Here is a 27,272-nt window from a genome sequence, read left to right as displayed (position 1 = left end):
GGATTACCGTCCGATTTTTTTGTTCTATCTCTACCAAAACTCTCCAGCTGTGGCAGTCTGTGTAGGAACTCAACATCATAAACCACGAGCGCAATGACGTTGGATTTGCACTGTCACGGAATAATCTACAGACACCAAGAGTCGCCGACCATCGCGCCAGCGTCATCTGCATGCCACTCACCTATACCATGTTTAAAAATGTTAATAATACCCAAAAAGATACAGCTTTCTGGAGTAGCCTATGGTCTTCCTCATGGTTCAAGCTGTCTCCATACCAATCAAATACTATCGAAATCGGTTCAGCTGCAGAGCCGCGGAAACGTAACTTACTACGTTAGTTTCGTAATTAATAACCCTGGAGTTACTATGGAAGTGTGGATTAAATGCGTAGAGGATTGTATAAGCATTGTGTTCATTATGTTGAATCGTATTATGTAGAACATATCAAACAACAACAGCATTTTCACAAAAACGATAAACTTCAAAAGTCAAAGAGTAAATAGCTTTTTCAAAGAGTAATTACTGTTCCATATTTGGCGTTATATGTTTCAACTCAGTAAATATGTTGTACTACAGACTTTCTAAAGTCACCTATGTTTTTCCTCGGCGTTCAAACTATCTCCATACCAAATGTTATCATAATCGGTTCAGTGCTTTAGTCGTGAAAACGTAACACACAGAGCTACTTTCGCATTTGTAATATCAGTGTGGATTTAGTTCTGTTACAGCCATCTATTCACACTACAGGAAGTGCTTGATATCGTTATCGCTCTTTGTTACACATTCTTCATCCCTCGTTATCAAAGAATCACAAAACTCATACGAACTCACCTGCTTACCCAAAAACTGAAGAGCTTACAATCATGCGAACAGCAAGGCCACGGTTCTGGAGCCCATTGATCACTAATCGTCTGTCAGAGGACTACATACAGACGCAACAGATTCAACAAGGAATAAGCAGTGAACGACTGCACAAAGACATGCTACACCGCTGAGTACTGTCCATTTTCGACAAAAGCGAAATAGCTCATATCTCTGCAATTGCTCAGCACGTTTTCTAGTTTTCACCAGTACATTTTCTTGTAAAAATATTGTAGGTGTTTCCAAGACATACCGTCACGGAAGCGGTCATATGGATGACCTCCTGCGACGGTGTGTGCCATCTAATGGTCTGGCAGACAATATTAATAACAAAATCAATTTTTCTGCTGATAATGCAGTTATATGCATATACCGACGAACTACCTGATTAAAACTGCACGAATGTCCACTCATATCTTCCAAAGATATAAACCAGTGCAAATTTTTGCAACTTGCTTTAACTTTTCAGAAATGTAAAATTGTGCATTTCAACAAAAGCAAAAGTGTAGTATCGCCACAACTAGCGTCAGCCAACTCGTACATATACCCTGGTGTAGAAATTTGTGACGATACGAAATGGAGTGATTATATAGGTGGTAGACCGGTTCATTTGCAGAAGATGTGGATAATGCATTCAGTCTACAAAGAAGATTTCTTACAAAACATGTACCACACATCCTACAATATTGCTTAAATGTGTGGTACGCATACCAGATAGGACTAACAGGGGACGCATACAAAGAAGGGCAACACAAATGGACCCAGATTTGTCTGACGCAGGACAACGTCATGGAAACACCGGAAATCTGGAGAGCGAACGTCTAAAGTTGTACCAACATGTGAAGCATTAGGAAACTCACCAGGGCCTGCTGAAAAGTAATGCCTGCGAACGTTTTATATGAAAAGTCTTCAAGCCTTCGAAATCAATCAATCTTTATTAACATTCTACAGCTTTATTCTTGATGTCTACATATTTTTGTCTCAACTTAGCCACCAAGGCGACTAACACATCTCTGTCACCTCTGCTTGCACTGCTTCATCACTAACAACATGAAGTCCTCGAAGGTGTTGTTTAAGCCTTTCACATACATGACAATCGCATGGGGCTAAGACGGGGCTTTATGGAGGATGATCGGTGGCAGTAAACCCAGGCGTCGGGTCGTTTCAGATGGCGCAGTGCTCGTGGGTGGTCTGGCGATGCCATGCTGAGGAAGACGATGTTCCGCGTGTGGATGAACTCTTCGAATTCTAAACTCGACTACAGCACGCTGCTTCCGATGCAGCGACATACTTACATTACACGCTGCAATGTTACACGCTACAATTCAGAGCCTTCTAGCGGCAGACGGCTGAAAATATCGAAATGTGAAGAATAAAAATGTAGAATGCTAATAACGTTTGTTTCATTTAAAAATCTGTAAGAGTTTTTACATAAAAAAATTCGGAGGCATTAATTTTCAGCTCTCCCTCCCGTAACATCCGATATTCTAGTTGACCTTTACGCAGTATACAACTAGAGGTCAAAAAAGTGGAAAATGCTTGAAAGGCAACTGAACATTCCAAATATCAATTGCAGACCCAGGATAAACTGCATATCAGACTGACATGGCAGCACACAAAGAAAGAAGGTTAATAATTGGCTCCTTTTACCGACCTCCTGACTCAGCAGCATTAGTGGCAGAACAACTGAGAGAAAATTTGGAATACATTTCACATAAATTTTCTCAGCATGTTATAGTCTTAGGTGGAGATTTCAATTTACCAGATATAGACTGGGACACTCAGATGTTTAGGACGGATGGTAGGGACAGAGCATCGAGTGACATTATACTGAGTGCACTATCCGAAAATTACCTCGAGCAATTAAACAGAGAACCGACTCGTGGAGATAACATCTTGGACCTACTGATAACAAACAGACCCGAACTTTTCGACTCTGTAAGCGCAGAACAGGGAATCAGTGATCATACGGCCGTTGCAGCATCCCTGAATATGGAGGTTAGTAGGAATATAAAAAAAGGGAGGAAGGTTTATCTGTTTAGCAAGAGTAATAGAAAGCTGATTTCAGACTACCTAACAGATCAAAACGAAAATTTCTGTTCCGACACTGACAATGTTGAGTGTTTATGGAAAAAGTTCAAGGTAATCGTAAAATGCGTTTTAGACAGGTACGTGCCGAGTAAAACTGTGAGGGACGGGAAAAACCCACCGTGGTTCAACAACAAAGTTAGGAAACTACTCCGAAAGCAAAGAGAGCTTCACTCCAAGTTTAAACGCAGCCAAAACCTCTCAGACAAACAGAAGCTAAACGATGTCAAAGTTAGTGTAAGGAGGGCTATGCGCGAAGCGTTCAGTGAATTCGAAAGTAAAATTCTATGTACCGACTTGACAGAAAATCCTAGGAAGTTCTGGTCTTACGTTAAATCAGTAAGTGGCTCGAAACAGCATACCCAGACACTCCGGGATGATGATGGCATTGAAACGGAGGATGACACGCGTAAAGCTGAAATACTAAACAACTTTTTCCAAAGCTGTTTCACAGAGGAAGACCGCACTGCAGTTCCTTCTCTAAATCCTCGCACAAACGAAAAAATGGCTGACATCGAAATAAGTGTCCAAGGAATAGAAAAGCAACTGGAATCACTCAACAGAGGAAAGTCCACTGGACCTGACGGGATACCAATTCGATTCTACACAGAGTACGCGAAAGAACTTGCCCCCCTTCTAACAGCCGTGTACCGCAAGTCTCTAGAGGAACGGAAGGTTCCAAATGATTGGAAAAGAGCACAGGTAGTCCCAGTCTTCAAGAAGGGTCGTCGAGCAGATGCGCAAAACTATAGACCTATATCTCTGACGTCGATCTGTTGTAGAATTTTAGAACATGTTTTTTGCTCGAGTATCATGCCGTTTTTGGAAACCCAGAATCTACTATTTAGGAATCAACATGGATTCCGGAAACAGCGATCGTGTGAGACCCAACTCGCTTTATTTGTTCATGAGACCCAGAAAATATTAGATACAGGCTCCCAGGTAGATGCTATTTTTCTTGACTTCCGGAAGGCGTTCGATACAGTTCCGCACTGTCGCCTGATAAACAAAGTAAGAGCCTACGGAATATCAGACCAGCTGTGTGGCTGGATTGAAGAGTTTTTAGCAAACAGAACACAGCATGTTGTTATCTATGGAGAGACGTCTACAGACGTTAAAGTAACCTCTGGCGTGCCACAGGGGAGTGTTATGGGACCATTGCTTTTCACAATATATATAAATGACCTAGTAGATAGTGTCGGAAGTCCCATGCGGCTTTTCGCGGATGATGCTGTAGTATACAGAGAAGTTGCAGCATTAGAAAATTGTAGCGAAATGCAGGAAGATCTGCAGCGGATAGGCACTTGGTGCAGGGAGTGGCAACTGACCTTAACATAGACAAATGTAATGTATTGCGAATACATAGAAAGAAGGATCCTTTATTGTATGATTATATGATAGCGGAACAATCACTTGTAGCAGTTACTTCTGTAAAATATCTGGGAGTATGCGTGCGGAACGATTTGAAGTAAAATGATCATATAAAATTAATTGTTGGTAAGGCGGGTACCAGGTTGAGATTCATTGGGAGAGTGCTTAGAAAATGTAGTCCATGAACAAAGGAGGTGGCTTACAAAACACTCGTTCGACCTATACTTGAGTATTGCTCATAAGTGTGGCATCCATACCAGATCGGGATGACGGAGGAGATAGAGAAGATCCAAAGAAGAGCGGCGCGTTTCGTCAGAGGGTTATTTGGTAACCGTGATAGCGTTACGGAATTGTTTAACAAACTGAAGTGGCAGACTCCGCAAGAGAGGCGCTCTGCATCGCGGTGTAGCTTGCTCGCCAGGTTTCGAGGGGTGCGTTTCTGGATGAGGTATCGAATATATTGCTTCCCCCTGCTTATACCTCCCGAGGAGATCACGAATGTAAAATTAGAGAGATTAGAGCGCGCACGGAGGCTTTCAGACAGTCGTTCTTCACGCGAACCATACGCGACTGTAACAGGAAAGGGAGGTAATGACAGTGGCACGTATTGTGCCCTCCGCCACACACCGTTGGGTGGCTTGCGGAGTATAAATGTAGATGTAGATGTAGATCTTAGAGCGAGGACACGACGGAAGTGAAACTGTGGTAAAACTGATAAAGGGAGTCCAGTATGAAATTTATTCTGGTTTGGAGCGAATTAAAATAGTCAGGATACTTTCAGAACCACGGATGGCCATTTATGGCGTAGATGTGACTCACAGACGGGTTGAAAGAAACCTTCAGCCTCGGCAAGAAGGTCAGTTGTAAAGACGATGGTGATTGTGACTAAAATAAACATTTCGAATGGGTTATTCCCTCAAGGAAAAAATAGCTTACAACATCACAAACAGACAAGTAATACCCTACGGCATGCTGCGAATGTTAGAAGTGAAGGAAATGGTAAGAATCGTAAAAGACAGGAAAATTTCGCATCTGGTGGAAATGAGGAGTAACATCAAACTACATTTAAGACTGCGTTTTGCTAAGCTCAGTATTTCATGCTGAAAAAAAAAAACAACAAAAAAAAACGAGTAGGCTGTTGCGAGATAAAAAATATAGCAAAGGATCTCGAAAATGAAGAAAAAATAAAGTGGAGATTCGTTAACATCCAGAGTGGTCCACTTTTAGGATGCACACTTTAGTGTATTATTTATTTTAGGCTGGGACATGTCTCTTACGAGTGTTAGGAGTTATAGCTTTTGATAACGATTTTATGAGAGAAGCACTTCTTCGGTCGTGGTGTTGCCTTACCTTATATTGAGGAAAGGAGAAGAAGGAGATTGGTGTTTAATGTCCCTTTGACAACGAGGTCATTAGAGAAGGAGCACAAGCTCGGATTAGGAAAGGATGGAGACGGAGAGCGGCGGTTTCGTTTCGAAGGAACCATCGCCGCGTTTGCCCCAAGCGATGTAAGGAAATCATGGAAAACCTAAATCAGGGTGGTCGGACGCGAGTCTGATCTGTGGTCCTCTCGAATGCGAGTCCAGTGTGCTAACCACTACGCTATTCCTCTCGGTCTCATGTTGAGGGAATGAAAGGAAAGGGGCAACGTCTTCCCAAGTAGTGCACGTATTACGTTTCTATATTTGTCTATTAATGTTTGTCGTACTGGGAATCTGAGGCGTAATAACGGAATAAATTGAAAAAGCTCTGAAAATATATTTGATTATTACATCAGGAAGCCACAGTACGTGAAACTACCAACTGTCACTAACTGCGGAAGTGATGTCAAATTTGAATCGTCTCAGAATAAAATCTTATCAGCCAGGTCAGCTACAAGAGGGTGCCTATCATACTTAAAAAGAAGGGACTGTAAAGCATAAAAAGAGTAATACCGAAAGTGTAAAAATACACCTCAGGCACTCCACTCTTTAACTCCCAGATTAAGAATGATAAAAGTAAGATAAAATTGTCCTCAAACGTTGATTTTGTAAACTGTAGTACTTTTCTAGGCATGTTGGACACGTTATACCCTTGTGTTCCTTCGTCCTTCGAACTGATTTACCCAGCTATTTATTAAACTACAGATTTCACTGGACTCCAAGCCAGAGTCTTAGCTTTTCATTTTCCATTTACACGAGGTAGCACATTCTTCTTTATGCCTTCCTCGAAGAATTCTACCGCCAGCTCCTTCTCCCACGTCATAACCTCTTTCTGCACCTGCTCTTCAGTTGAAAATTTAATTCTACTTATGTGTGCCTTCAGGGAGGTGAGAAGATGATAAACTGGAGGCGACAAATCTGGGGAATCCGGTGGGAGGGGGGGGGGGGGGGGGGGAGAATCCAAGAGCGCTTTGGTGGCTAAGGCTGTGTAAAGACGGGCCTTGTCATGCAACAAGCACACTTCTTTCGTCAGTATTCCTCTCCTTTTGTTCTGACTGCTCCTTTTTGAATTCTTTTGGAGTCTCATAATATCGTTTTGCACTGATAGTCTCCACCTGAGGCAGAAATTCACGAAAATAATGCCTTTTCGGTCCCGAAACACTGAGGCCATGATTTTCTGCCCGAAATGGTGGCTTTGAAATTGACATGCAGTTTCCGGTACCCCAGCGGTAATGTGAGTGTCTCGTACAAAAGAGTTCTGGAGAGCTGTGAAAACATGGCAGATATTTCAAGACAATTTTACTCGATTTTTTGTACCAACTCATCAGTCGAAATGGAAGGTATTCCACTCCTCTATTCGACACGAACATTTGTTCTGCCTCCATTAAACTCTCTTGACCATTTCAAGAAACCCGTTATGTTCATAACACCGTCATTTCACTCGCGAAAAAATTTAAGGAGGTGTCATCCCTTCCCCGAGTAATAAGCAGATCTCAGCATATCGCTCGCACTTGGCGGGATTTCTTACTGAAATCTTTCAAACAACTGGACACTGTAGCGTGATGGTCGTTCAGGTCAGGGGCTTCCCCTCTACTATTCACTGTTACTAACTCTAAGGGAAAGAAAAAAAATTCGGAGCCAATTATGGTTAAGTACGATTACTTTCTAAGCATGCCTCGTACAAATCATAGCCAAAAAGATGAAAGAAGCGATGTATAAATAAATATACATAATATGTAAATATATGTACTATATATAATTAAATAAATATGGTATAACTACTACTTTAATTAAAGTCATCTAACAGACCAAACAACAGAAGCACTGAGAATGTTAGAAATTTCTCCTGGAGCCTACGCTGCAGAGATTAAAGATAAAAACAAAGAAAAGCAACTGTTGAATATAGAGCCACATTCTTAACTGCCTACCGAACAATACGAAAGTAGGTTATCCGTGTTGACGCCTGATATCATCAATTAGAGACAGCAGGAGAGAGAACCAAGAGAAAGTTTTATCTATTGCTATTGACATTAAAGCTGTAGCTACCAGAAGCTCCTGAAAGAGCAGTTCACTCGCATACTTTTGTTTGGGAATTTGTTTAAAAAATCCGATGAACTGGGTTACTGACATTTTCCGAAGGCCAAACGTAACAGCTGCGTGTGGTTGGCCGGACGCTTTGTATATTTTTTGATCACTGCTGCCAACCTAGACATCCAAGATTATCTGATGTACCTCTCAGCACAACATTGCGAAATCATGAATCGGCTCCACTATAACAGTCAAGACGTTTTTTTAGAAACATTTAAGTATTGTTTTACTCAAGGCACAAACGTAAGGGTTTCTAGGTAATGTGCTCAGAAGTCTGAAGTGGAAGAAGACGAAAAAAGTATCATCCTAGTACCATTTAAATCAATATTTATCCTATTTCATCTCCAAAGGAGGAGTAATTCAGCTCATTATATTTTAACTGCGTTTATATTTTCAGTATAAATAAATGAAAAAAGAAAAAGTAATTTAATTTATCAGCTTATTTGTTACGTCATCCTCCAAATATTTCAGTAAGAGCAAATGCAATTAATAAAAGTAGATATCTACTTAGATTTTGCATTTAAAAAGGTCAATGAAATCAGGCCGAGAATAGAAATACATAACGGACGAAACGCAGGGCTGAAGGGGAGACAACAAAACCTCTTTTTTTATGTGTGCCGTGGTTAAGTATGAGAGGCGTTCAATAAGTAACACAACAAATTTTTTTTTCTGAAAGCAGGTTGGTTTTAATCAGGATTTCAATACACCATATTATTCCTCACCCTTTGGTTACAAAACCCTATTTTCCAACACAATCTTCGTTCAATGCGACTGCCTTACGCCACCTTGCTGGGAGTCATGTCTACTGGTCGACATCGCAGCCAACATCTCGCTGCATCACTAACCTCCCCATCATCAAAGTACTGCTTCTTGCGGAGTTCATCTTTCTTTGGTCCAAACAGATGGAAGTCGGAGGATGCGAGATCTGGGCTGGACGGTGGATGAGGAAGAACGTCCCAGTGAAGTTTTGTGAGCTCCTATTAGGTACGCAGACTTGACAGTGGCCATGCGTTGCCATGGAGAAGGAGAAGTTCGTTTGCATTTCTGCGGCGACGAACCCGCTGAAGTCGTTACTTCAGTTTCCTGAAGGTAGCTTGAAACACTTTGGAGTTGATCGTTTGACCATGAAGTCGGCATCAAACAGAATAACTCCTTCAGAGTCCCAGAAGACCGTCGCCTGACTTTACCCGCTGAAGATGCCGCTTCGTACTTCTTTTTTTCAGAGGAGAAGTGGCATGGCGCCACTCCATGGATTGCCGTTTTACTTCCGGTGCGAAATGATGAATCCATGTTTCATTGCCTGCAATGGTGTTCGACTAAGAATTGTCACCATCAGCATCATAACGCGCAAGCAATTCGGCAGAGATGGTCCTTCGTTGCTCCTTATGGTCTTCTGTCAGGAGGCACACATCTTTGAGTACCCCAGCTGGTGTACGAGTGTGTCAGCACCACTGACAGAGACGTCCAGTTGAGTAGTGATGTGTCTGATGTGATGCGTCGCTCACCTCGAATGAGACTGTCAGCACGTACCTGCACTGCAGAAGTCATAGCTGTGTGCGGCGAGCCGCCACGCGGGAGATCGCACACGTTTGCGCGACCTTGTCACTGTGATGACAGAAGCTTCGCCCAACGACTCACCGTGCTTTTGTTCACTGCCAGGTCTCGGCAGACATTCAGCAAGCGTCTATGGATATCTACGATGCTCTCGTTTTCCGCCAAAGTAAACTCAATGACAGCTCTCTCCTTTGAACGCACTTCCGTTACAACGTCATTTTGAAGGCTACGTGTAGCATTGTCACCTATCGGAACTTCATGAAACTAGAGGAGGTTAAGCGGTAACATTCCACTATGTCCCACAACAAATTCTGCATTTTTTCAACAGAAATTGGCCGAGAAAAAATGCGTTGCATTACTCTTATTGAAAGCCCCTAGTATATTACACCCTTGCTAAGCCAAATTTGCATTTTCCAACTTCTCTGTATTTTACGTCCAATTGTTACTATTTTGTTGGGGACTCGGTGAAACGAGCCGTATCTGTGCAAGATCGACATATTGAAGTTATACCTTCCAGTCTGTATAGTTCCTCCTCCGTTAGTGGGGTTCATCAATTTCAATAATTTCCCTTTCAAAGAAATGTAAACATCTGCTGTTGACATATTTTCTTTACACAAGTCAGTGTGTTATGAACTATCTTGCTATTATCTTCTAATTTCATTGCTAGTCGTCCAGCTACTATTCTTAGAAAATCATCTGCTATAGCCATATAACCTGATGCTCCTTATATTCTGAAGCCGGCTCGGTATTGCCTCTGGCTTTCAGCCACTTACGGAAACCTCTCGTGATTTCAGTTTCTGTTATCATTGCAGTAATGTCGAAGAACGTAATAAAAACACCTATAATAATCTATCTTCTTGTCTATTAAACGGATATGTCCGTTAGAAATTTTCAAATGCTGCAGCTAACTCAAAATTACGCCATTTACGCATTTGTTGATTTTTTGTCTAAAGTGACGCCTGATTCATCACATTCCCCATCGTGATACCGTACTGCACAGGACTCATGCCAGTCATGTACTTATAACGCTTCAAGGGACTTTATATGGACATTTTCTGTACATTGGATCGAGTATCTACCATGCAAATTGGCCTGTAAAATTTTGGGTGGTTTCCGTCTTTGCCTTCACGGTGAGTTAACGAATCTTGTGTACTACAAGTTTCTGAACAGCTACCTTTCCCTCCAGTCGTCTATTGTCATTTGGGTTTTATCACATGCCTTCTATTTTTACACTCGTCCTTGGGGCAATAGCTCTTTATCTTCTTGTTACACCTGCGCTCCTTTGTCGTTCTATTTATCCCTATCGAGCACAAATAATGACTTCTCGTCTGTCCTGTTCTCCGTATTAGAAACTACAGGAGTTAAATAATCAAATGAAAGCTGATCCCTAATTCAGCCCCTGTAAAATAATCACTCGTGAGAAAGCGATCGAACTTTGTTTGGAAGCTACTGAAGAGACACGTGTTGAGGAAGTGGAACTGCAGCGGCAATAGACGGTAGAGGAAGCGGATGCTTCGATTTCAGCTGTTGCGGCAACCGCAACAGGAAGGCAAGCGTTCAGCTGGAGGCGCCTCTACGGTGCTACCTCACGGCGTCACTGAGTTTCAGAAATCCCACCTTCTTTACCGTAGGCGGTAACGCACGGCAACTGACGGAGAGCCACTGAGATAGAGTTCCACGCAGGACGAATACCAGTGTCCTGGGTTGAATCCTGAACACCGCTGTGTGTCATGGAAAGGGGATATGCTAACTGTTAGTGTTGATTAGACTATCAGATGAGAACTTTAATCTCGCGGCGAGACATTACACTTTTCAGAAAGGAAGGAAGATTGAGTCCGGAACCACGCGGCTGCTACGGTCGCAGGTTCGAATCCTGCCTCGGGCATGGATGATTTTGATGTCCTTAGGTTAGTTAGGTTTAAGGAGTTCTAAGTCTATGGTACTGATGACCTCAGATGTTAAGTCCCATAGTGCTCAGAGCCATTTGGAGATTAGAGTTTGTCCTGTCAACATCGAGGTTATTGAAGTACAAGCTCGGATTAGGGAACCATAAGGAAAGAAAAAGTCCATGTCGTTTTCATAGGAACCGCTCTTGCATTTGCCGTAAGTGTTTTAAGCAAAGGAGAGAGGACATGGATCTAGTGGATCTAAGGCTTCTGTCAAGGCACCCATTCATCAATTGTCTGACAGAAAGAGCAATTCCGAAGTGCCAAATTTTGCATTTCGAAATAAATCACGCACAAGAATCGTACAAACACACTGTCGTTTGACCGTCGCACTGACTTCCATAAGGAGAACATAGTAATGAGCATCCCTGGTGTAGAGAAGCAACTGAAAGAGTTGAAAGCAGTCAAGTCACCAGGTCCTGATGGAATCCCAATTCGGTTTAACAAACAATACTCTACAGCAATGGCCCCTTACTTAGCTTGCTTTTATCGCGCATCTCTCGCCCAGCGCAAAGTCCCAAACTACTGGAAAAAAAGTGCAGGTGGCTCCTATATATATAAGAAGGATAAAAGAACGGCCCCACAAAATTACAGACCAATATCGTTTACATTAGTTCGCTGCAAATACTCTCAGTTCGAATACAATAAATTTCCTCGAAAGAGAGGATGGTGTAGGTAGGCTGTTGTTGCACAAGAATCAATATCTTTCAAACCCATACAGCCCTTCAGAACTCATCTGCACTTGCTTAATGAAATTGCCTGAACATTTAAGAAATATTATTTTGGCAGGACGTTGCAAAGACGACATTGAAGCTTTTCAGGGACACTTACAAGAATTAGAAATTGACACTGCCAATCGCGGGATGCGAAAACAGGAAAAAAATCTCTACAGGTCACATCCGCCACAATTCCGTGACGACAGAAACAATAACGGGATACGACAAGTCTATTCTTACAACGCAAATCGTGACCAAAACAGACACCACCCATATGACAACCGCTGGCAGAGTAATAATAGTTACAGAGAAAGATCGCATTTCCGTAGTAATGAATATGACAGAGATTACCATAGAAACAGACAATATGGGAACAAAAACAATTATTATCAAGGGAGACAGAACAACTTCAGACGCAACAATTCAGCGCGCAGTTACGATTCCGGGAGAAATTCTCCACCATATGACCGACAAACAAAAAACTATGTAAACTACCGACAAAACGACAGACCTGAATTCCATCACAACTGGCGGGATTCAAACAGAGCAGGGCACTCTCTACAAGGTGAATTTGTAGAATCCCAATAACGACACACGTCAACAGAGAGACAGACAATGACTCGCATCTTAGGCAGCCACGTGCGCCGACTGGCTCAGGGAAAAATTACATAGCCACTAACCTTGAGAAAAATTTTAGCATTCTTTACCGATGTACCATATACCACATGATAATTCCACTGAAGCTGAAACTCCGCGTACTAGGAAGAGTAAAGGTTTACACCACATTTCACATGTAAAACCGTTTATTGAAAGATAATCTCCTTTTTAACTTTGTCTTTGCCATAAAACTTTTCACTTCACATTTCTAGTATGGATTGTCAGACTTAGAATCTGTTAACATGCAACAATGTTTGAAGTTAAATATCCAGTCAAGAACCAAGAGAACTTATTTTAACAGAAATTACCATTGCATTGTGATAGTGAACAGAGGACACAGTGTTATTGTGTGTGTACATTCTTGCTTGTTAGTTGCACGATTACGTAACGACTATAAGGCTTACATACTTAGAACATAGACTGCTAATGAGATTTTAACGCAACATTTTGGTTTACGTGAAAAGACATTCCTTATTTGTAGTAGTTTTTGTGGGATTAAAGATGACTTAGTATTTGGTTTCTATGACAGCTACACGATTATACCATGACGCTACTAATGTGTGACACAATTTACATTGTTGCTTTTGCGGTGTTTCTGTTTTATATCTGCACAGTTTTTCTGAATTCTTCTGTAAAGTAAAACATGTTTTAGTAGTAACTTTTGTGGTATAGCTACAATGAGACAGCCTTTTTCGTAGCACAACAATACGTTACATTATAGTACTTTCTTAATCACGGTAAGGTACATAATAACTACGATATCTATACGCAAGCATTTCACTTTCGTTTATGATGAGGTAAGTAAATTGACTTCAGCAGAACTTTGCTTACAGAGGACGATAACTACGACACTTCCACAGAATTATCTTACAGCAAGACGCACATTTAGCGCTACAGGACACGCATTTGAGTGATTAATTTTGTACTTAAACCATTTATTTTTCAAGATTTTTGAATTACAAAGAAAGTTTTCCGTGATACATTTCATTCCATTGCTGTAATCTGTAACACCTGAGGGTATAATTACATTAATCCTCAGGGGGGTGCACACTTACTTTGTGTAACATGTGTGTGGCAAGCACAAGGAGCCCTAGCTAATATGGTATTTGCTTATACAACTTTACACATCGGTACCATATTTCTCCAACACAGAATTACACAGCTATCTGATTATTTAACAGAGAAACTAAAATTTTTTTTTATGTCAGTGACACATGTTTACGCAATTACACAGTTGGATAATTTCACACTTATGAAATTGTACTTTGTCTGTACTTTGTGAACTGTTCATATTTTTTCGGAACCATTGTCATAATATGAGAGCTTAGAATGATGTATTTGGTAAGGGATCATGATTTTCGAAGTACGTTTGAGGTAGATGACTTTATTGAAGGTCTTGAAATTATTGAAAGAAGCTGTGACAATTCTGTGATGTGATTGATCTGTTATGATGTTATTATTGCGATGACAATGTGTATTATGCTGTTGAGGTACGTTTATGATCAATATGCTGAGAATCGTACTTTAAAGAGTTATGAAATGTGTGTTCATGCGTGAATGTATCACAATGCCGCCGAAAATTTTTTGGACTCTGTTATATTGATAGTATTTTGTTTCTACACATTTGTAACACAAATTCTCGACCTGTGAAATTTTTATATGAGACTGTCACTGTAGTGGAAACTGATGCCATAAATATTTCGTTAAGAAAGGTAAGTGACCTTGATGTAATGCGTTTTGGGTGCCCAGCTGAGAGATAGTCCTCTGAAAAAAGAAAGCCATTAGGTGGAGAAAAAAGGAGGCTATTATCCTCGCTATTGACATTCCTTTGTAGAAAACATCGCAAATATGACACGCTCAAACTTGAAAACATATGATTACACTGTGGAGCTCTTAATTTATGATATTTACTAAAATGCCTAATGAAATGATGAGAAACATTTTACATCTATTGTCCTTCTAGTTGAGAGATTGCTAATTTTGTTTAATATCTACTTTCTAGCTGCACTGCAGCATTGGTTAAAATAAAATTTAATAGATGTACTAATATCACTATTTTCTGTCTACAGACCCAGTAAAGAATACCTTTATGATGTACTTTCTTAGAAAAGATATCACAAATAATCATTTCCCTTCACAGGAACTGCATAAATAATTTTTTTACGATTTGGTAACTTGTCTGCTAGAGTAAGTTCTCGTGATGCATCACTCTAGTGTTAAGATGTGACATAGGTATTAAACATGGCCATTTTTACTGTAATATTTTTTCTGCTTGAGCTTTGTCATGTTTAGATATAAGTTATTGCATTTGCTGCTGCTGTTTGCCAGGTATAGTGCTACTAAATTTCACTTTGTATTACTCTGTTAAGCTAGTTTTACTACTGATTTATTTTTCTTGTTGCTGCACATTGGCTCATATTAGTTGTAATGTTGCATTTGCTTGGTAATTTAGATTTACTGTAGCTTGCTTTGCCAATTTCCATTTTTTTGTCATTGCTGTTTGTGTTAATTGTTTTGTGCTGCTGCATTGCCTCGTGCCTTAGTTTAGCATCTGAGCTCAGTAGACTTAAGTTAGCTTAAGATGGGGTAGGCTATATGTGAGAACGAGTTGTGATGAATTGGAAGAAATGCATTGGGAAGCTATAAGAAAATGGTTTGGCCAAAAAAGAATTTTGAAAGAGGATGTGAACAGAATACAGAAAGCATGCTTGGATAGGATTTTTTTTGGTAGAAACAAATGTTGAAATAAGGTTTCCCCTTATACAGAACGAAGTTTTGGGTTGGACTGCAGTGCCAAATGTCACACTGAAAACGAACCCTGTCTTTCCTTTTGTATTATTCCGCTATGTGTTTATGTACCCTTGTGTATTTGTCTTTTTCCTGTCTTTAAGTGTTTAGCTAATAAGATTTATGTTGTAGAATTTTTCAAATACTACGTTATTTACTTTGTAAAGATGTTTAGACATTATTTATTCTGTTTCGTTTTAATGCTCACGTGTGAAGTTGATGTTTCAAAAGTTATTCTGATCTTTTATGTATTTACTTATGTCATAATTCCTGTAACACTGATGTATAGTTATTTCGATTCTTCTGTAAAGCCTGCATCACCACAAATGTTATCTGTATTGTTATGTTCTTTAATGATGTATTTTGTACCTTTGTTATTGTATTCTTATGTTATAAAATTGTAATTGACACCAGTTCATCATATTAAGTAACTTGTAAGTTACATTTCACTGCACACGTTTATGTTGGTCATAGTATATGGACAATATGTGAGAAGTAGAGACTATTAGTGTTTGCACGTGTGTTAATAATTCAGCAAGGGACTGGATAACAGCATTGCTGGTTCTAAGGACAATTCCAAAAACTTTGTGAGTTCACAAGTGGTGGTTTATGGACTTGCTATATAGTCCGCAAGACTCTTCGATGGTGATTGTGCACCTGCACAGTTGCAACAGATGGCTGCTGGCCGTCTCTACAAGGACTACAGTGAGTCTGCATCTTTGATGGCCCACCAATACCACTATCTCTGCAAGGACTATAGTGGGTCTGCATCTTTGATCGCCCACCAATACCATAATCTCTACCAGGGCTACAGTGGGTCTACTCTGTGATGACCTACCTACCAATATTCTTCAAAACTTCGACTGACTCTGCGGTGGGTTTGCTCTGTTGTGGCCCATTACCTGTCTGCATGTCGAGAGTCAGCACTGTCTTTCCGTTGGAAGGACAACACTACTTCTTCAAGACTGCATAGAAATCCACTACTTCTGTGTGAATTTTCTTTTACTGCTCAGGCTCGAAAAAAAAAACGAAAAAAAACCTGCAATTTTACTGTGATCAATAATCAGGACTGTCTTTATGGACTGTGAGAAAATTTTATCTTTTGACCAACATTGCATCAGTAAGTGTGTGCATTTGATATCTTTGTTATTGTAATTATGAAAAATTTCTTCAAATCTGTATTGGCCACTGCCTAAAACAATTTGTAAAATTTTTTGTGGGGAGCATGGGGGCTATGTAAGTAGGCTGTTCAGGTTTTTATATTGGTAACGCCACGTAGCGCTCTGTATGAAAATCACTGGCTGTGCTGTGTGCAGTCTGTGGCTAGTTTGCATTGTTGTCTGCCATTGTAGTGTTGGGCAGCTGGATGTTAAACAGCGTGTAGCGTTGCGCAGTTGGAGGTGAGCCGCCAGCAGTGGTGGATGTTGGGAGCGAAATGGCGGAGTTTTGAAATTTGTAAGACTGGATGTCATGAACTGCTATATATATTATGACTATTAAGGTAAATACATTGTTTGTTCTCTATTAAAATCTTTCATTTGCTAACTATGCCTATCAGTGGTTAGTGCCTTCTGTAGTTTGAATCTTTTATTTAGCTGGCAGTAGTGGCGCTCGCTGAATTGGAGTAGTTCGAGTAACGAAGATTTTTGTGAGGTAAGTGATTTGTGAAAGGTATAGGTTAATGTTAGTGAGGGCCATTCTTTTGTGGGGATTATTGAAAGTCAGATTCCGTTGCGCTAAAAATATTGTGTGTCAGTTTAAGCACAGTCATATATAATTGTTGTAAGGGGACGTTTCAATGGTTCAAATTGCTCTGGGACTTAACTGCTAAGGTCATCAGCCCTCTAGAACTTAGAACTACTTAAACCTAACTAACCTAGGGACGTGACACACATCCATGCCCGAGGCAGGATTCGAACCTGCGACCGTAGCGGTCGCGCGGCTCCAGACTGTAGCGCCTAGAACCGCTCGGCCACTCCGGCCAGCGAAAGAGAGGAGTTTATATCCATGAATCAGCACAGTTTTAGAAAGCATCGCCCGTGCGAAACTCAGCGTCTCCATTTTTCACGTGATATACTGCGAACTATGGATGGAGAGGCAGATTCAATTTTCCTAGATTTCCGTAAAGCATACGAATGGTTCCACACTGCCTACTTTTAACCAAGGTACAAGCATACGGAATAGGTTCCGAGATATGTGAGTAGCTCAGAGACTTCTCAAGTAACAGAACCCAGTATGTTGTCCTCGACGGCGAGTGTTCACCAGGACAAGAGTTCCGTGAGGAGCGCCTCACAGAAGTGTGATAGGACCACTGCTGTTCTCTCTCTCTCTCTCTCTCTCTCTCTCTATATATATATATATATATATATATATATATATATATATGATCTGGCCGGCAGGGTAAAGAGCAGGCTGCGGCTGTTCTCCGATGATGCTGTGGTGCATTGGAATATGTCGAAGCTGAGTGACTGTAGGAGGATACAAGGTGACTTACACACAATTTCTAGTTCGTCTAATGAATGGCAGCTAGCTCTAAATGGAGGAAAATGTAAGGTAATGCAGATAAATTCTAGTACATAATTAATAATGTTGCTGCTTAACAAAGACACATCGATTAAATATCTAGACGTAATGCTGCAGATCGATATGAAACGGAATGAGCATTCAAGGAAATGGAATGAACATTTAAGGGCCGTAGTAGAAAGGCGAATGGTTGACTTCGGTTTATTGGTAGAATTTGTAGGAAAGTGTGGTTCTGTTGTAAAGGAGACCGTATATAGGATACCAGTGCGACACACATTGTTGAGTACTGTTCGAGTGTTCGGGTTCCACATCAGGCCAGTTTAAAGGAAGACAGTGAAGTGAGCAGAGGTTGGGTGCTGGATTTGTTGCCGGTAGTTTCGAACAACACGCAAGTGTTACGGAGACGCTTCGTGCGCTCGGTTGGGAATCACTGGAGGGAAGACAACTTCCTTTTCGAACGGTAATACTGAGAAAATTTAGAGAACCGGCATTTGAGGCTGAATGCAGAACGGGTCTACTGACGCCAACGTAGATTTCGGGTAAGGACCACGAGGATAAGATTAGAGAGGTTAGCGCTCGTAGGAAGGTATATAGACAGTTGTTTTGCCCTCGCTCTATTTGCGAGTGGAACAGGAAAGGAAACGTCAAGGAGTGGTACAGAGCCCTCTCCGCCCCATACCATGCGGTAGCTTGCGGAGTATTTACGTAGTTGTAGATGTAGATGGATGGACGAGGACTTGAACTAGCGTCCTACCGAATAAAAGTGCACCCTGCCACTGCGGTTAGTGTTTTCAAGAAGAGCAGGCTCTTTGGTAGCACCTGGTCTCACCCCTCTCTCCTCCTCATCTGTGATAGAAACACGACACGCACTCTCGATGCACACGTCGTATAAACGTAACCAATTACACGTCACGAATGAAAGTCAGTCAGGAATCTCGAAAGTGCCATGTTTGCGACGAAACTTTCCACTTAGGCAGCTGAATATCTCCTCGGGCTCTCATGGCAAGAAAAGGCACCGCGGCTTTTGTTTTCTAGCGAAAGGAATAGTGCAGTGCTTAGGGCACTGGACTCTGATTAGAGAACGGGAGGGTTCAAGCCTTTGTCAGAACTATCAGATGTGTATGTGTACGTTTCCCCTGGTTTCCCCAAAAGGAATACTGGAACACTTCCTTTGCAAACGAAGGATGAAAAATTACGGTTTCACGACCCCTTGATTTCGAAGTCATTAGAAACGCAGCACAAGTTCGACTGTGTTTAAAGACGCGGAAGGGAATCGACATAGCCCTTTCAAAGGAACAGCCCCCCTTTGAAAAGGCTGCGGACGCTTTCCAGCTCCATCTTCGCAACTTCGATGTTGTGCTCCGCCTTTAAAATATTTCTCAAATGAAAATGTTGTCCCCTAGGAGTTGTACAGTTATCGTATTTATTAGCTATTGGGCAATTTCGACATATAAGTCATTATTCAGCAACATTCAGATAATCTCTATGTAACGTCTTGCAACACAGGCGGATCAATTCATCACACCATTTGTTCCCTGATGCAAATCCAGCATGTGCAAATAACACATAACTGTAGAGGGGAACAATGTGATTAGATGTAGCAGAACATCGGTACCCAACTTACAGTGTGTGTGTGTGGGGGGGGGGGGGCAGGAGGGGGGGGGAGGGGAAGAGGGGCGTGGTGGTACCACTCACACGTGCGCGTGTACGTGTTTAAATGAGTAAGTTAATTTCATTTTAAGTGCTAGGCAGAATGCTCTCTGATATGGTGTGAGAAGTGATGTGACACATGGCGTAGCAAGTACTTGGCAGTGGCGTCGCAAGCAAGTGACTCGACACCAAAAGAAGTAAGGTAGCATCATGTCCTCTTCGGATGCTAAAGGAGTTCTGTCTTTAGTAAATTTAATTAACGTTTTGTGTAAATGGAGCACACCTCTTCGGATGCTAAAGGAGTTCTGTCTTTAGTAAATTTAATCAACGTTTTGTGTAAATGGAGCACAGCTACATGTGCGGCTGTAGTTTTTTCTCAGTAAACTTTTATTTTTACATACAAAATTAAAAACCATTGTCCCGTGTTTCACACGTGGTCTCCAAGCCGCAACATTTCTCATTCGATTTTGAGTAAATTATTCGAGAGAAAATTTCTATAGAAAAATTTTTCAAACCTCATAGTATCACTTCGTAGATTTATTTCCACCTCCGTAGCTGTGGGGTCAACGTGGCTGATGCTAACCGAAAGGACTCCGGTTCGATTCTCGGGCAGGTCGGAGACTTTCTCCGATCTACTTGTTGAGCCGCTTATAAGCACTAACGTGATCACTGAGACTGCACATCTTTCCACGAACCAACATAGAATTTACTCTGGTGGTATCTATACATACAGTCTCTGCAGCGTTGTGCCAATGCAACTGCTTTCAGAAGACTCTCAGATGCGACCCCTGGAGTGGAAAACCAGCTGCATAAACAGTCACTACACTTTCTCCAACTGGTTTCTAGCATCTCCTCCATATACAAAACAGGATACCAGTCTACAGTTAAAAGGGAGAAGGATACACACAAGTTTCGCATGGAGCAAATGGAATTTATTAACCTCTGTAAGATCTCCCCATGTTCGCCTTGTTGCTGTCAAACAGTACAACCAGGTGGATGACGCCTCCACGCTCTGATGTGAAACTTCTGTGCGCATAGCACCATCCAGTCGAAAATCGAGTTTCAACGCCGCACTTGACAAACTGGCACTAGGAGCAAGATGGAATAACATTATACATGACCTGTAGTTAGCATACCATCCAGATGATGGCCGCTTGCAACAGGGTCGAAACGTTAGACTAAATAGCAAACAAAAAGTCGTGTAGAGACATGCCAAGAAAAACTTCATTCAAGACGTGTTTTTTGTGGTTTTCAGTCCAAAAACTGCTTTGATGCAGCTGTCCACTTTTGTCTATCCTGTGCAAGTATATTCAGCTGAAAATAACTACTGCAGCCTACACCATTCGAACCTTAGTACTAAAGTCATCCCTTGGTCTCCCCCTACAATTTTTAGCTCTCTCATTTCCCTCACCAAATTCACGTTTCCTTGATGCATCACGGTATGTCCTATCAACTGATCGCTTCTATTAGTCAAACTGAGTGATATATTTCTTTTCTGCCCAATTCGATTCAGTACCTCTTAATCAGCTACTCGATCTACCCATATAATATTCAGCGGTTTTCTATAACACAGCATTACAGAAACTTCTCTTCTCTTGATGTCTGACCTACTTCAGGCACGTTTCACTTCTGCACAAGGCTATACTCTTGACAAATACCTTCAGAGTAGGCTTTCTAACATCTAAATTTATGTTACACTAGCTAAGTACGCGGTACTGCGCAGGTATTTATTTACTGCAATCTTCTTCTACTCCATCTACTACTGCCCCTCTTCCTGTCCCTCACTTAATGCCCCCTTTCTCTGTCCATCCCCTCCTATTTCCTTTCTCTGTCCGTCTTCTCTTCCCCACTCCATCTGTCCATCTTGACCTCTTACCTTTCTTTGTCCACTTCCTCCTCCCCATCTCTCTGTTCATTTCCTCCCTCCGTCCGGTGTTTATCACCTCCTCTCACTTCCTCTGTCCATCTCTCTCCCGTCTCTGTCCATCTCCTGCCCCTTCCCCTCTCTCTGTTGCTTTCCTCCTCTTCCCTTTCTCTGTCCATATCTCCTTCCTCCTCTCTCAGTCTGTATCCCCCTCCCCTCATTTGTGTCCTCTCCTCATTCTCCCTTTCTGTCTGTCCATCTCCTCCTCCTCCCTTCTCTCAACGAATTATCATCCCTACCCCAGTAGGAGGTCGCTACTTTTTACCCCACAGTAATTCTTTCCAGAAGTAAGTAATATGCGTACCAAGTTTGGTTGGAATCGCTTCAGGGCTTTAGGAGGAGTTCTTTACTCGTGGCCTTGCCAGCATTCACAGACGTCACATATATTTAAAATATTTCACACAAATTAGTCACATACTTCACCTCCATGTATCTCTAGCGAATTTCGCCCTGGAGTTTCGTTTCCATGCCACCCAATGTTTATGGCGTCCAATCTCTTGAAGTATGTGTCGGACAATGATATAATCTTGTAGGAACATACAGTGGTACATGTGTATACTGTGTGCGAAACGTGTTGCGAATGGAGTTGGTAGTTAAGAAGTAGTAGGTTAAAACCCGATTACTGATGCGGCAATTTTACTGCATGAACAGCGAAAATATAGTAAGCAACAAACTTTTTTCCTTTCATGATTTCGTGGGGTGCATCAGAGACAACAAGTTTCGAGAGGTTTAAAATTAGGCGAAAAGCTTGTTGGACGTCGCTAAGTGTTCTCATTCTCAAGTACTGGAGGCATATAGTCTGCCTAATTGCTCATAATGAGCTACGGTACTTCTTCAGCCCCCCCACTCCCTTAAGAGGAAGGTCGCTCTTACCCCCACAGTAATTCTTTCGAGACAGTAAGTGATATGTGTACAACGTAAGTGGTTGAGTAGGAGTTGTGCAGTATACATACACATATATATAGCATCCACTTTCAGAATATGTATGGATGTTAACACAGTTCTCTTATTCACAAAGATTTTTTTGTTATAGCCAGTCTTCATTTCATATCCTTTCTACCTCGGCCATCATCAGTTATTTCGCTGCCCAAACAACAAAACACGTCTACTATATTTTAGCGCTTCATTTCCTTGTCTAATTGTCTCAGCATCGTCTGATTTAATTGGACTGCATTCTAGTACCCTTTTTACTTTGGTTGATGTCCATCTTACAACATCGGGGATAGGCTACCACCCACACTTCCTTCCTCTCAACTACTGCTTCCCTTCCATGCACTTCGACTATTAGACGCCAGTCTGGTTTTTTTACGAGTTGTAAGTAACCTCTCGCTCCCTGTATTTTATCCTTGCTATTATAAATGTAGGTTTGCTTTTTTCAAGTTTTCTTCTACCAAAAGCCGTAGGGTCAGCATTGCCTCACGTGTTCCTATATTCCTGCAGAACGTACGATGATCTTCTCCAAGATCGTCTTCTACCTGTTTTTCCATTCATCTGTAATTCGTGTCAGTATTTCGCGACCATGGCCTATTATCCTTCCTCCTACCAGTACGCTTTGGCTCACTGAGTATCACTGGGGTTATGTAGTCCCCCAGTAACTTACATTGCATATATTAGCAGCAGTTTAATGAGAACTAACATAAAAACGTACACTACAATAGTTGAGTGTAACAGTAATGCTATTGTTTTCATATACATTATCTTCCAGAACAAAACAAAGCAATTTGTTTGGGATCATATTGATCCCAGTGGTACTCAGTGCGAAAAAACATGAATAAATTTTAATGTGTTTCAAATATAAAAATGGACAAAACATCATTGGATACAATTGCGTCAAAGAGAGAAACACATATATTTTGAAAATAATACTTCTGAAAACAATGGAGATACATATTTCCAATGTGCACTTTTTTGTGTATAAAAATGCACGTAGTGTAGTGCACGACTCACACACTAAGGAGTTACATCACATGCAAGTATGTGTACATAATGGCACGGATTCTTCAATGGCATCACCACCCCATGGAAATTTCGTCAGATGGGGAAACAAAAGGCGAAATCTAATGCAAAACGTGAACTAGCCGTCTGAAGATGAATCTGTGGGTTCGAAACCGGTAATGGCGCTGTTTAAATAAGTAAATAGCATTGAAAAAAGTGGCTGGTTGCTGTAACATTCTATGTAGGAATCAACCTATATTTTGCTGGTTGTTCAACACCGTGGCTGTGAATTATATAAGTTTAAGAAATACGCCAACCATCCACTTTTTTAAATAGGTTTTGTTAATATGAATACGCGTTTCGACCTTTCACCCATCTTCAATTTGCGTGATAGACATGTAATTCTTCAGTTAGGACATCGTTAAAAATCATCATCATCATCATTGAAGACTGATTATGCCTTTCAGCGTTCAGTCTGGAGCATAGTCCCCCTTATAAAATTCCTCCACGATACCCTATTCAATGCTAACATTGGTACCTCTTCTGATGCTAAGCCTATTACTTCAAAATCACTCTTAACCGAATCCAGGTACCTTCTCCTTGGTCTACCCCGACTCCTCCTACCCTCTACTGCTGAACCCATGAGTCTCTTGGGTAACCTTGCTTCTACCTTGCGTGTAACATGACCCCACCATCTAAGCCTGTTCGCCCTGACTGCTACATCTATAGAGTTCATTCCCAGTTTTTCTCTGATTTCCTCATTGTGGACACCCTCCTGCCATTGTTCCCATCTATTAGTACCTGCAATCATCCTAGCTACTTTCATATCCGTAGCCTCAACTTTATTGATGAGGTAACCTGAATCCACCCAACTTTCGCTCCCATACAACAAAGCTGGTCGAAAGATTGAACGGTGCACAGATATCTTAGTCTCGATACTGATTTCCTTCTTGCAGAAGAGAGTAGATCGTAGCTGAGCGCTCACTGCATTAGCTTTGCTACACCTCACTATGTTGCCATCTTGTGAGAACATGCATCTTAAGTACTTGAAACCGTCCACCTGTTCTAACTTTGTTCCTCCTATTTGGCATTCAATCCGTTTATATCTCTTTCCCACTGACATTACTTTCGTTTTGGAGATGCTAATCTTCATACCATAGTCCTTACATTTCTGATCTAGCTCTGAAATATTATCGTTAAAAATATCGAGCGCAATTTGGATGCTGCAGCTACCCTGTGCTAGTATCTTTTTTAATCTTTGAATAATTTATTCCTTCCGCCTTCCTGCCTCCGCTAGTTTGCTTACTACTGGTTTGCCATCTAAATTGTTGATATTGATACAGTTGCTTCTCTGTTGTCCAAAATTCTCTTTTAAATTTTGTGTACGCTGCCTCTCCTGTAATCGTGCAATTTAAAGTATGTATGCTGTATATTGACTAGCGGCTGGTACTCACCTAGCAGTATGACGGTGACCTCGAGGGTGACCCTGAGCAGGGAGAGCCTGACCACGGCCATGGCGTCTGCGGGTGGCGCCGGGCAGGGCTGCTTCTGCGGCGGCTCGCTGCGCATGCGCGGGCCGGCCCAGCCTGGAACACGCGTCGTGACGTCACCGAGGGCTCTCTCCATTAACGAGATCGCTGTTTAGGCGGCCGCACGCTCCGCGGGCCCTGCTGCTGAGAGCGCGGCGCATTCTCGAGTCTGGCCCTTCACAGGGCCCGCCCTCCATTGATCAACGCCGCTGTTGGGGGCCGTGGTCCGCGTTCGGTCGCTAGGGTGGGTGTTTTCCATTGACCGTCGGGTGCTTCAGAAAAGGACGCACTGGCCGTCAACTGTGTGAATGATGCTTCTAGCGAACTGAAAGCCGGCGAACAGCGACTGGAGGGTACGTTCTTTTTACGCTGTTTCGTTTTGCCTATTGACACGGGGACCCCGCTCCCATTTCCAGCTAACATACCGGGTGATCAAAAAGTCAGTATAAATTTGAAAACTTAATAAACCACGGAATAATGTAGATAGAGTGGTAAAAATTGGCACACATGCTTGGAAAGACATGGGGTTTTATTAGAACAAAAAAAAAAAGAAAGTTCACAAAATGTCTCACAGATGGCGCTGGGCAGCTAAATGTCAGTGACTGCGCATGACAATCGTGTATAAAAGGAGCTGTAATGTGAGAGAGAATCAGATGCGCCAGCAGACGCAGCATGTTGACGTTACCTGAAAAGGCGCTTTTAGTGAAGCTGTATTATCAGAATGGGGAATGTGCTAGTTCAGCGTTACGATCCTATCGCCATAGGAAGGGGATTCGAACGGGTAAAGGTCCGTTGACAAATGCAGCTGTGGCGAGAATGATTTCGAAGTCCGAAGCCACGGGTTGTTTAGACGATAGACCCCGTAGTGGCCGACCGAGCACAAGACGTAATGCTGCTGAGACAGTTCAGGAAGAAATGGAGACTGTAGCGGGTTCGTCTATGCACGGGGAAGTCAGCGCTCGTGCAGTCGCACGTCGCACCGTTCCATACACTACTGTTTGTTGGCACTTAGGCGTACCCTCCGATGTTATTCGTACAAAATCCATCGGCATCATGAACTGTTACCTGGCGATTTAGTGAAGCGGAGGGCAATTGCGGTGTGGGCGTTTCAAAAGATGACGGAAGATCACGATTGGTTGAGTAACGTGTTGTGGACCGACGAAGCTTATTTCACACTCCGAGGGTCTGTCAACGCCCACAACTGCAGAATTTGGGCTACCGAAAATCCTAGAACTATCGTGGAAACTCCATTGCACGACGAGAAAATCAAGGTATGGGCTGGATTTGCCACATCTACCATTATCGGGCCTTTTTTCTGCGCCGGCCGAAGTGGCCGTGCGGTTAAAGGCGCTGCAGTCTGGAACCGCAAGACCGCTACGGTCGCAGGTTCGAATCCTGCCTCGGGCACGGATGTTTGTGATGTCCTTAGGTTAGTTAGGTTTAACTAGTTCTAAGTTCTAGGGGACTAATGACCTCCGCAGTTGAGTCCCATAGTGCTCAGAGCCATTTGCACCAACCTTTTTTCTGCGAGGAAATGCGTGATTCTGGTTTTGTAACTGCTACCGTGACGGGTGAGAGGTACGCCGATATGTTACAGAATCGCATCATCCTCAGCCTGGCTGACAAACACCTGCTGGAACGTACGATGTTTATGCAGGATGGCGCTCCATCCCATATTGCTAGATGCGTGAAAGATCTCCTGCTCGCGTCGTTTGGTGTTGATCGTGTGCTCAGCCGCCACTTCCGTCATGCTTGGTCTCCCAGGTCCCCAGACCTCAGTCCGTGCGATTATTGTCTTTGGGGTTACCTGAAGTCGCAAGTGTATCGTGATCGACCGACATCTCTAGGGATGCTGAAAGCCAACATCCGACGCCAATGCCTCACCAGAACTCCGGACATGCTTTACAGTGCTGTTCACAACATTATTCCTCGACTACAGCTATGGTTGAAGAATGATGGTCGACATATTGAGCATTTCCTGTAAAGAACATCATCTTTGCTTTGTCTTACTTTGTTATGATAATTATTGCTATTCTGATCAGATATATTGCTATTCTGATCAGATGAAGCGCCATCTGTCGGATATTTTTTGAACTTTTGTATTTTTTTGGTTCTAATAAAACCCCATGTCATTCCAAGCATGTGTGTCAGTTTGTACCTCTCTATCCACATTATTCCGTGATTTATTCAGTTTTCAAATTTATACTGACTTTTTGATCACC

The 27,272-nt window shown here is 42.0% G+C and overlaps 1 protein-coding gene across 1 annotated transcript in view; it reads right to left on the bottom strand.

Annotated features, from left to right (window-relative positions):
- The window catches only part of LOC124616618 (putative phosphatidate phosphatase), a 358,526-nt gene that overhangs the window by 272,011 nt on the left and 59,243 nt on the right, over positions 1-27,272 (bottom strand). The window contains exon 2 of the mRNA XM_047144942.1: positions 24,976-25,107. Within this exon, the coding sequence (XP_047000898.1) occupies positions 24,976-25,090 (115 nt within the window). The 5' untranslated portion in view covers positions 25,091-25,107. The remainder of the gene's footprint in view (positions 1-24,975; positions 25,108-27,272) is intronic.

Source organism: Schistocerca americana, chromosome 5, assembly GCF_021461395.2.
Source record: "Schistocerca americana isolate TAMUIC-IGC-003095 chromosome 5, iqSchAmer2.1, whole genome shotgun sequence".
In the NCBI taxonomy this organism is placed as follows: domain Eukaryota; kingdom Metazoa; phylum Arthropoda; class Insecta; order Orthoptera; family Acrididae; genus Schistocerca; species Schistocerca americana.
Note: the sequence above shows the minus strand (reverse complement) of the source record. Positions and strands in the feature narration are given on the sequence as shown.